This window comes from Polyodon spathula, chromosome 20 (genome assembly GCF_017654505.1).
Source record: "Polyodon spathula isolate WHYD16114869_AA chromosome 20, ASM1765450v1, whole genome shotgun sequence".
In the NCBI taxonomy this organism is placed as follows: Eukaryota; Metazoa; Chordata; class Actinopteri; order Acipenseriformes; family Polyodontidae; genus Polyodon; species Polyodon spathula.
In genome coordinates this window covers 12,544,956-12,557,353 of record NC_054553.1, presented here as the reverse complement: position 1 = coordinate 12,557,353, position 12,398 = coordinate 12,544,956, and the positions used below count along the sequence as shown (strand labels likewise).

The 12,398-nt window shown below is 40.1% G+C and overlaps 1 protein-coding gene across 4 annotated transcripts in view; it reads right to left on the bottom strand.

The window, feature by feature from the left end:
* Positions 1-12,398, bottom strand: part of LOC121295438 (collagen alpha-6(IV) chain-like) — a 109,063-nt gene that overhangs the window by 43,678 nt on the left and 52,987 nt on the right. For all 4 annotated transcript variants that reach the window (XM_041220042.1, XM_041220043.1, XM_041220045.1 and 1 more), the window contains 4 exons: positions 4,516-4,650; positions 4,211-4,255; positions 2,934-3,050; positions 1,931-1,996 (listed from right to left, as the gene is read on the bottom strand). In XM_041220042.1, coding sequence (XP_041075976.1) covers positions 1,931-1,996; positions 2,934-3,050; positions 4,211-4,255; positions 4,516-4,650 — 363 coding nt within the window. The remainder of the gene's footprint in view (positions 1-1,930; positions 1,997-2,933; positions 3,051-4,210; positions 4,256-4,515; positions 4,651-12,398) is intronic.

The window sequence follows — 12,398 nt, the reverse complement described above, 5'->3', positions numbered from 1 at the left end:
GATTTGAAAAAAAATTTAATGATTTCTATATAGTGAAAGATAAAATAAGGAAAGAGATGGAAATCAAGAAAGAAAAGAAACTTCTAACATATTGTGTCTCACACCCCCCACCTAGTGGTTAAAACTAGTAATGACAGAGCTGAGCTTGAAGTAGGGTTTCCACCTCGCAATAACTGGCATTTGATTTATAGCACAAATTATAACCCAAAATGACAGAGCAAATGTAACCAACTTAGAAAACAAAGTTTATTTTACACACAATCAAGATTGAGAGTTCCTTAAGAGATGAATCACCAAGCCATAGTAATTGCCTACAAAAACATTCTAGCAGATTAAAATATCTGTTATCAAAGGTTTAAAAGCATTATCATCACACCCAAACCCTCTGTCCCCCCCTACCATTTCCATACCTTTCATCTGTCACTGAACCCCTCCCATGACACCTATATACATTGCACACTGTGACACAGCTCCCTCCATCACTCATGCAGACAGGCTCCAGCTGCATTAGAAACCCAATGCTTTGCAATCTCAGCTACTGGCAGCTGAAGCAGAAGATTTCACCTGGATTGTCCAGTAAATACAGTGTAGGGTGGACATGGGTTGGTGGTCATAAGAAAGAAAATGCATTGGTAATCATGTCAGAGTAAGCTGCGTAGGGAATGTTCAACCAGTTTGTTTAGAGTGGCTTAGGGTTGAAATGACTGGAGAGATGGGGCACGTGCAGAGATGGAAGGAGTGATACAGTAGATTGGTTGTGTTTGAACGGAATAAAATCTAGAGGGTGAGGTTCTATTGATGATTAGTGAGAGGAGGGAAACCGACTGTGGTCACGTATGTTCTTAGCCCACTACAACCTAAATACAAGGCATGGAGGCGACACACTAGAGAAGCTTTTTATACCTCCACGATCATTGTGGACCATTGACATAGCATTGAGGGCTCTCTTCAGGGGTTCAGGTAACCCGATCAATTACCTATCTCTTAATACCAGAAGCATATGCAGTATCTAGACAATAACGTGCAATGTAGAATGCAATGTGGGTATTTGGAACTGATAAATGGTAACCCTTGTTAAAATTTGAAACATGGTTTGATCTCATCCTTACAGCATAACAAAGTAGTTAATTTCATGTGTGGATATACGACCAAGTAAAGACCAATGCACGTGCTTATTATTATACATAGTCATGCACGGAGAAAACTATTATAACTTTTTTTTTACTAATAAAAAGCAAGAAGAGATCAGATTTTTTCATCATACTGCCATTTCTCACCGCCAAACAGTTGGAAGAGCTCTAGTCTAGCAATAGACAAGTACAGCACGTTGTTCTGGGTAGTTATGTGAGGCTCCCAGCACAACACAATCACCTGTTCATTGCTGCACGTCTAGAAGTCGTTCACTGGTCATTCCCTCAAGTAGGAGGGATTGTCTTGAATGAGCGCGTGACAAAGCAGGTGGCTCCATGGTTAATAAATGGGCTGCACTTAATCTGTCCTTAACCAATGCTGTAAAGAGACTTCCCTTAAGGTAGAACAGCTGTTACCAGCTATATCACCGCTGACTCAATCTGTCAGAAACCACGGACACTTTTTTAAAACTCTACCTATTTTGTAATGACCAAGTTGACAAAAGCTACAGGCTAGTGCTCATAGAAAAAATGACAAAATCCACAGGTTGGATTGGTGATTGAATATTACAATAGAAATCACCAGTAATTCTAGATTGTAAACTGTAAAGGAAACGTGAGAGATCTAACCAATTTATATATGACTGACTGCTTGTTTTTATTACTTGAGCACAAAAAAAAGAAATACTATGAAGTTGTCATGAAATTGAATTTGCATTTACAGTATTTATTTCCAGCCTGAAGCTGTATGAAGCCTGCAGCATGTAATATTAATACTGGAGTTCAAGACCATTTCTTACCCTCAAACCAATGCCTCCTCCCACAAAGACAGGCTCTCCTTTCTGACCTTTTGGACCAGTGGGACCCTGAATGAGGAGAGAACGAGAAGGGGATTAGCAGCCCTGAACTGCACTGCCTTTAATTGCTAGATGACAGTCAATGGCAGTAATGACAAAGAAAGCTGCACGTCATTTTAAGAGAAAATCAGTTTTGTAAGTTAATAGGAGGGTTCTGACACTTTGACCCGTTAACTCAAAACAGACTGAAGTCTGAAGAAAATATACTGGCAAATACTGTCCACATTAGAGAGAAACAGCTATTGCAATAATTGTGTCAACACAAAACAAGTTCAGAAACTGCACTTCCTTAATTTATAAAATAAAGCCAACCCTCTCACGATACCATTATCTTAACATACCAGTTACTATACTAGTAATCTTAACAAAGAAATCCTTCTTGCTGCTTTCAAATCGCTTTGTATACGAGTTCCAGTCATCTGTCTTCTCTCTGATATCAACTGGTACAGAGGGCAACCATTAATGCCTGCAACACTGCCCCCAGTGGATGTAAGGAACACTACATGTCTTCTGTGTGGTATTTCTTGCTGATGTATTTTTTACACTAATGAGGACAGTGCTGTGGGACGGCAGGTCCAGGGTTCTCGTCTCCAAGCTGGACACACGTCTGGAGAGACCTTGTAAGGCCACGGGTGCTTCAAACTTCTGAGTTCTAGAGAAGTCCCCAGGATAACAAATGGATAATGATATACACAGTTCATCGAAACAGAAGCAGAACACATTGGTTTTTGAATTACCTTGAATTTGCTATGCTCTGTACATCTGCATACAGATCTAGGAAAACTTGGGACAGGAAAGGCAGGCATATGTTAACTGATATGACTTTTTCAGTATAAAAACTCTTCATCCCAGAGTCCTCTCTTAGTAAAGTTACTTACTTGTTGCTGAAAGAGTTTGAATCAGCACATGAGATCAATATTTTGGGGCAGGTGATTGCAACACTTACTGAGAAGCCTGGTGATCCTTGTATCCCATCTCTCGCCCTGGTCCCGGTGTCTCCCATCGTCCCATTGCAGCCGTCCAGGCCTGGCAGACCCCTGGAGCCGCCCTGGCCAGGATGACCCTGTAAGCAGAGCGAGGAGCAGACTTGTGAAAACTACCAAAAAGAGCCATGCTCAACATGACTCTTCTCAATGAGCTGCTGTTTGAATGAGGGCCTAGAGGACACAGTCATCTACACTTCACTAATAAAATGAACATTTAAACTAGCTGCCTTTCACATTTAAACATTTGTATATAACATGTTTTTTTGTTGTTGTTGTTGTTTTTAAGTATAATGGATGGAATATATTACCTGTTGCAGAGCGTTTCAATTTTTTTTCAACGTGTTATCAGTGCACATTTCACACCCAAAAAGACACACACACACACACTTTTTAATTCCTGTACTTGTGGGGACTTCTCATTGACTCTTACTAGACCTTCATTTGCTATTTCTAACTCCAGTCAGACAAAACTCCACACAGAGTGAAAGTCGACAAAAAACTAAATATTTTGGCACTTTTAGTTTTGCTTTTTAAAGGCATATTTAGTTCTTAAAAAGGTGTTTTACAAAGTGGGGACGTCCCCACAACATCATTTTTCAGGAGTTACTGTCTTTGTGGAGAAATTCTCTAATTTTATCCCCACATTGATAGTAATACCTGCCAACGCACACACACACCCACCACATGCACATCTACACCCACACAAACTAAAAAACATACTACAAGGTTACTATATGCTGTTAGTTTTTTAAATATTTCTAAAAGACACCACTAAGTTTTAATAATCCATTGTGTCAACTGGAAAACATTCCCATACACTAGATGCTAAATAACTGAAAAGCCAAAGAAAATATTTCATGTGTCTGAGGGTTTTGTCGTGTTTGTAATAACAGAAAAAAAAGAGATGTTGTTATAAATGATGGCTCGGAAATCATTAACAAATAAAGCAGGTGTAATGCCTGTTTTGTGCAGTAGGTGTCAGTAGTGTGTGATGTGAAAGTCGCTGATTCAACAGGCAAAAATGAAGTGCATTTTTCTTCTTTCAATTCAAAATTATTTGTTGTTTATTTTAACCATTTAAAACATGATAGTGCGTATTGCTTATGGGGGCCCTGGACATGGTTTATAAACTTTACTTTTAGAAGTCTAATGTGTTTTTACATTACTGTTATAACATGTCAAACTGGTGAAAGCAAGAAAACAGAAATGACAAGGAAAGTGATATAGCAGCGCTTACTGGAATTCCATTGACACCTGGAAAACCTGGAACCCCCATTGGTCCCTGCAAATAGAAACAAACACAAAATAGAGATTCATTAAATACAACACCTTATCAAATATCCTGTAGCATATAATTCAATGAGACTTTTGTTTCAGCCCCATCTGCTGGCAACATTTTGTACTTCCAAATCTGACCTGTACCAGGGGTACAGTATGCAGGTTTCAATGCAATCAAATAAAGAAAGAAATAAAGAAAGATTAACGTATTAAATCTACTGTTCTGTCAATATACTCAAACTCAGTAGCAGCACAGACACCCACCTTGTCTCCTTTAGGGCCTCCTGGCCCTTGCAGTCCGGGGTGCCCCTTATCGCCCTTTGGTCCAGTTAACCCCTCTGGACCTTGAAACCCTGGAGGCCCCTTAGGCCCTTGAGGCCCCAAGGCACCTGGCCGACCCTGCAGACCATGAGAGGAGAGAAAGAGAGAGTGTGACCAAATAGATAGAGGAACGATGCACAACAAAACTTATCAAAGACCACATGTGGAGACCAAAGTGGAAAAGTTTTTCAATTCAGGACCCATCTACGTGGTGCAACAGGTGTAACAGGACCGACACTGGGAGCCCATCCACTCCACAACAGAGGTGCTTAACCACTATGCGAAAGAGTCAGGTCCTCCTTCATTTGTGAGTCTACAGCTTTCAATCTTCTCTCAACAAGAGGAGTCAGAATCTGGAATGGCACTGCATCTCACAACACTGTCCCTTACACTCATCATCATGGGAGTCAGGCTGTAGCCTTTGCAGGCAGCTGCAAAGAGAGTCTGATTGTCTTAACACTGCTGCATACACTTTGGCACAGTCCCTGCTTGAAAGGGGGCAGGGGATGTTCAGGTCAAGACAGGGATGTAAAAACATTCGCTAGCACTGTGTCTGACTGAAGCCAATGTCATTTCCCACACTTCAAATCCACAAGCAGCAACAAACTGCAATAACATCTGAAAATGTCCCATCTGTGTCTTCATTGCTTTAAATTAAGCCCAGGAACAAAAAACAAAGCAATGCAATGACTGAGGCATTGTAAAACAGTATCTCAAAGTTTCAGGCCTTGTGATTTATTATTCTTTTTTTTACTATTGTTTCTGATCTTAAAGGAACACAAAGTAACATGACCTTACATGTTCTGCAATGTGAAATGTGTAGGAATTAATTTGAAACAGCCACTGTTTTAAGTTAAATTCACAAACCAAAATGAGTGGCAGCCAAGAACACTGGTCGGCTTGGGTGGCTTCCTGAATAGATACATTCACTGTTGAGAGAGACATGGGCCTCTGCTCTGTGTAGATGAATAATAACACAAAAGCTCAGGAGGGTTAGTGGGGTATTGAGTTAGTTTATTGTAAACAGGTGCAGAGTGAAGCGAGAAGCTGGAGCTCTGAATTGACGATCACCCTATTATTGGAGCGATGAACTTTCTGAGCCCTTTCAATTGCTGTGTCTTGTAAACGGTTCTCCATTGCCAAAATGTTTCATCCAGAACTGTGGACAGTCAATGGTGGTATACGTAGTGACAGTAAAATAAACGTTACAATTCTATGAGAAATGTTTCGACTACAGGCTGGTTTCACAACCCCTAGCTGGCACTAATCTGGGACTACCATACCTAAGGTTTCACTGGGCAGTCCAATATTAGTGTTAATTGGGACTGAAACCAGTCATGAGTCTTTAAGGTCTACATTGTGGATTCTTTTGTTAAATAAGTGATGATTCATGAAGGAGTTTATGTTTAAGACTGAATTTTAAGTTAGAACCTTAACCTCACCCACCTCACACTCAACATGCTCCAGGTTTGTGTTAGAAGAGTAAAGCTTACGAAAAACCACAACGGATGTAAGAAGAGCTTGAATCAGTGTTCGTCAGAGATGTTAAACCACATTGAAGTCAGACTCACACCTTCAGATTCGCTCTCGCTTTCTCCACCCCACCCTAAAGCTAAAATATTGAAGGAGAACCCTTTTGACTGGGCTCCCTTCTGCAGTGGTGAAGATCTTTTGGTAACATTAAATACATTTAACAGTTTAACATGGTTGGCCATGTTTTTTAAAATTTCCTTCCCAATATCTCCCTGGACGTAATGCTTACCTATGCTTTACCATGCTTTCACTACAGTAAACATTTATAAGGGAAGGCATGGTAATCACGCCTTTACAAGCACAATTCTCTCCCAGGGCAAATTCATAGATGTAACCAATTCATCTATTTCGAAATAAAAATCATTCTTTCAAATTAGCCAAACATTTTGCATCACTTAGAATTTTAGAACTGAGACATAATAAATTAAAAAAATATATATGAATATAATTTAGATATTTTATTTAACATCATGGAATCAAAGAAACTACAAAATAGTATTGCAAAAGTCTACCGGAAGCCATAACAGTGATACAGTATTTCATGTTAGATTTCAAAATGTCACATTATTCAACTTGTCAGTTTTTCATTAAGTATATGGAAAACTACAAAGCTGTATAATTCAATAAGTTTACGTAACACCACCAGCAGTTTTCAATCAACTCAGCACAATGAGTTAATTCTATAGGGGGATGCAACGCTTTTGGCCATGTGTGCACATGCATGCTTCATTGAAGTTTTTGTGAGGGGTTTGTTGCAGGGGATACCCTGAAACGTGTGCAATTATCAAAAAAACAAATAGGATTAAAACTGTAAATCCACTTTTTCATTTTTATGAAAACAGTGAACAATTCAAAGAAAATGCAGAGGAAATGGGTTTTGAAAGACATGAGGCATACAAAACATTACATTCACACGACTTAATCTGGCCGGCATTTTACACATTCTCAAAGATGTCTTTCAGAATGGACTACTCTGTTATATGTCCAGAGTTACTAAAGCAGCTAGGGGAATGTTACCATTTGACTCTGCACTGCAAGAAGAGAAGGCATATTATTGCTCCCATATGTAATGTCACTCTAGAACACAAACAGATAAAACAGAAACCTGGTCCAAGGGGGGGTGAGGATGGAGAATCTGTGCCCCCCCTTAAAAGACCAACCACGTGGAGATTGGAGGTGGATTAGCCACTAAACATAATACCCTTTTAGACTTTGAAACCAGGATAAAGGCCTTTAACAAAGGCACATTCTCTCATTGCTTTAAGGCACGCATTCCTAAGAAAAGGGCAACCTGGGAACATTACACCCCCCGAAAAACACCAATCGTTGGTAGTCTCTTCTGCTGTATTTAAAACCACACTTCAGACAAAGCCCCCCCCACTTCTCTGTGACTGCTGCAGGGGCTCAAAAGGACAAGCTGCAAGGCTGGCTGAAATCTGGATGGTCACAACAGACAAGAAAGGGACTTTTACTGCCCTGACCCTCTGTCTGAACTCCAAAGAACAGCTGAAAAAAAGGCAGATAAGGGGTAATAAAACTGCTGCAGTTCCATCAAAATCTCATTATCCCCCTTTTAAATCAATTTCTTTCAAACTGCTTGATATGAATCTGAAAGGCAAATTTACAGGCAGATTCCCCCCAGTCTTTCCCCCCAGATTGAATGGAGGCAATTTCAATTAAACACAGTTCTGTGTCTTTTGTTAGGTTAAACGCTATTCATCCAGAACCATAAATACCACACTGGGGTTCACCCCTTGCACTAACTTCCATCCACTTAGTGTCAGGAAACACCTCGACTGAAAGCACCTTTCCATTTTTTACTTCAATAATTACTCCAGGATAGCTTCACTATGGGGATACCACACTACTGGGAGCAGTCTCACTCAATGGGACGGAAGTTGGAGTGGGGGCTATAAACAGAGTCTCCTCACTCAGTTTCTTCTGCCCGGGAGTTCATTCTTTAGTGACCCATCACTTTCCTCCATCACAATGGCTTTTGGGAGCACAATTAGGCAACAGGTGGATTCTTTAGGGGACAGCAGCTATCTAAGAGAATAGGCTGCAGATAAATGAGATGGCCCAGATAGAGAGGAATCCATTTGCATTTCAAAGGCTTTAGGTTCAGAATGTTCTGTATATTTCAGCATGGTACAAAGCTCAGAATGGAAATGCAGCTCTGCCCTAAAACATTTAGTCACTAAAAGGGTTGAAATAAATCACTTAGACCTACCATTGTATGTGCATATAAAAGGTTTCCAAAGCCTTGTCGTACAGCTCTGGAGGTCTGTTTGTATCTGCTCAGGTCTCAGGTCAAATGAGCTTAGTATCTTTGACACATTGTGTGCTGGTGTTGTGATCTAGATTAATGTCCTCTAGACTAATGCCTGGAAAGGCTTAGAGCTGTGACTGCAGACAGGGTCACTGCTAACTGAGCATGAGCACCAAAATCAACCAAATATTAGCTGCGCTCCTATGCAGCACTTTTCAGAGTTTTAAAAAATGCAACAGAACCTTTTTTTTCAAACTAATGAAAAGTCAGTAGACTGAAAACAGCCAGGTCACCAAGACATGCCAAAGAAAATCTCCCAACTCCTGCTGTACCTGTGTGACACTCTCTACAACGTTTCCAATCCCCCTCCTGATAGGAAGAGATATTGTGCTCACACAGTCCTAGCACACAATATATCACCCATCAGCTTACAAACACGTCTTCCCACGCTCTCCTTTCTGGGTCTGAAACGGTGAAAAGCCCCAGGTAGATGATCTTCTGCTCTTTCTCTGCACATGTGGTAAAAGGGTCACTATCTTGGGGCTCTATCTGAATTCCAGACATTTTGATCCATCATATCGTCCAGCTGTATCCTGGTGTTAGGACCAATGCTGCTTTCAATCTTTCAAACAAGCCCCTTATTAAATGCGTCAAGCAGATTTGTAAGGCACAGATAACACTGGGCTGCAATTACTGCCCAATACTAGAGATGTCAATTGGCTCAGCTGTCCAGCTGGATTTGTCTTATCTTTCCCTAGCATTCCAACACAAGTAACTTGATTCTGTTGAAGACTTCCAGACGTTGTTAAAGCCCATTTATCACCACCCCATAAATTCACTTCCTGAGCCTTACACTCTCAAAGTTTCTGTGGGTATGACAGGCAACACATTTATGAATGTCTTCAATATACGAAAAACAGCAGCGTCTCCCTGGACCCCAGTTTAGACCGTGGTGAACTGGGCTGCATTTCAAGGATCTATTTAAGTTCTATTAAGTTTTTTTTAAACATCATTTCACATCTACACAGCAAAGGAAACACACTATCCAGCCTCTGAAGGCAAACCGCTTCATAGTTTGTGGTTAGGATTGTTTAGGTATTTATTTATTTTTTTCGTATCTGAATAGTTAGAGACTGGCTGGCTGACTTATCTGCAGAAAATCTTGTACCGAGACAAAGGTTTGAAATATTTAAGGACTACAATAAAATAAATTCAATGTCATTACATATTAAAACTGAATTCATTTCTTCTAAACACTTCACCTCTCTACTATTGTGGCACAGGAAGTAGCGAGCAAGCGGTTGGAGGGGAAATCTGTTTGCAAACTGCATTATCCAGAACTTCAAAACACTCCATTCTAAATCAATGCACATGTATGGAAGGCAGCTATTCTTATTGTGCAGCCTGGGTAAGGGGACCATGAAGCAGAGTAGATAAGAAGAAACAGTCTACACACAACGAATCAATCGCAAAAAACAAGATTAGAGTCATGAACTACTATTAAGTATGAACAAGTGTCGTTTATTACATTTATTAGGACTATACCATATTTTATGCACAGGATGACAACTATACACAAAATGTACTGGACAGTCGAGAAATCCACAGTGATTTATTCCATTTGGAATCTACAACATAGATTATACGCATAGATTATGACATGTTAAATCTACTTAATTTAGGTGTCCTGTATGTTTTAGAACTGCATTATCAACCACTAGGTGCTGACTCTACAAACATGTTACAAGCACTGCTTGGCCACTTGATTCAAGGGTAACTTCAACGCCTCACTCGACAGACCCCGGGCTTCAAGGCTGAGCTGCCCTGAACTCTTCACCTGGAGCTATTCCCATTACAGCTCATCTATGTTGAATAAATAATTGCCTCCAATGGCTTGTCATCATTTAAATTGTTTGATTAAGTCTCTAATGTTTAACGAGCCCTGTCGCCAGGCTGTTTTATTTGTATAACCTCGACTTCCAGTCAGATTAATCCGCACTAGACTGACTTGCTTTGTGTCCCAAATCCCCTGCCATACAATGAACAAAAGATCCCAGGCTTTGGAGGCCTCTATCAATTACCCAACATGCACTCCATTTCCTGCTAACATACTCCAAGAATTCATGACCAGACAGATTCCCAACATAGCGCTTTATGCCCGGGGATTCAGGAGGACCTATTGATGGGCATCGAGGGTCTGGGGATGGTTTTGCGTGTCACACTCAGTGCTCACTGGACATTGACGAGAGGCGCAAGGAAACGAGTCTGCTCAAGATCAGTCATATTAGTCGTAGTATACAGTATAATCATAAATCTCGAAAACTACTCGCTTCTAAATTTTTTGTAGTCATTTTTGTATTACTTTAGTATAAATACATGTTAATTTGGATTCATGTTGTTTTTTTCTGACTTTATGTGAACGAAAAGACACACATTTGCCCGTTTTCTCATTGGAAATAGTGATATTTTGAAATATCACTGTCCAGGTCACAAAAGCAAAGTTTGTGGGGAATAATAGCCATTTTCTATACTTTTGAGGCATAAGCAATTAGGAAATAACACTTACTACCCAGGAACAAAAATTGTGTTACATAGTGTGATCAGTGATCCGGATTTGAAAACCTAATTCCTCTTGTCCCAGCAAGCGAGACAGACTGCAGACAGCAAGCCAAACAGCTACAAAACTGGGCTGCCTCAGCTTTTTGTGTAAAAGGGCAAACTGAGTGTGAAACACTGGCAGAGATGCTAAAAAAAACGGTTAAGTAAAACAAATTATCAAAGCTGTGATCTGCTCTGGGATCTCAATCTGGCCTCTCACAGTGGTGCTGCCCCATAATCTGGAAAAAAACACTTTGTATTTACTTACTGCATTCGTCTAGTTTTGCAGACCTTGTTGACAGTACAGTTTGTTTATGTACACTCCCCAGGTTTTTTTCTTCTAGGGACCCAAACTCCTACTCACCACTTAGACAAATGTGAATGCTCTTGCTATTAACAGCTGTTGGAAGTCATACATTTGAACCATGTTAGGTTTCTGATCAATGCTCGATTTTAAAATGCATGTAGGTTTTTTTTTTTCAGTGTTGGGAGGGCAACTGCTCATGCATCACAGATTTCACAAAATAAATTGTGACCGAAGGGGATATACCAGTTCTAGCAAAACAGCAAAATGTTACTGACAAGTCAGCTGATATATCAACATGGGCTCACACAGTACCAGTTTTCTTAAATTGTCTGAACTGAATCTTTAGTACAGTGCATCAAAACCCTGAATAACTCGGTGTCTCTAACACCATGTTTAACAGCAGGCCCTGTACTACAGTGTATCAAAACCCTGAATAACTCAAGTGTCTCTGATACCATGTTTAACAACAGGCTCTGTAGGTCTTCATGACCAGAAATACCTGTGCTTTAGTATGCAATTGTAAAATTAGTTATTTGCACAATTACTAGATTCAAAATACCATTTTCTGGGTAAGACAAACAGAAACGAAAGGGACATAACCGACTTGGATATCTGGCATGCACAGAGTGTACAGACACTAGATAGGTGGAATAAAAGATGGCTGGCAGCTATTCATGTAGAAAGCACTTTAATACAGGAATCTTGGCCAACACTTCAAATGAAGCGCATCATCGACGTGCATTAAAACAGACTTGTTTCTAAATAAGGCAGGGAACTTACATACCAGACCTCTAATGCATAATATCATGTTAAAAAAGGACAACAATTCCTTCTTTTAAATAAGGCAACTAGATTTATCACTTACCCCAAGTGCAAAATGCTTCACAGTTATTACTGGGTTTTATTACATAACATGTTGGTGTTGCCTTGACTTTAAAGCAAAGTGAATAAGGGGATCTTCTGTCATCAGTACTGACAGGGCTGTTCTTAAAAGAGCTGCTTTATTCAGGAGGACAAGGAGTTCAGAGATTAGTCAGCCTTGTCCTATGAGCTGTCTATGGACTACATGAACATTGTGGCGAAAACAATAGCATTGTTCCAGGTGCTTCAAAGACAGTG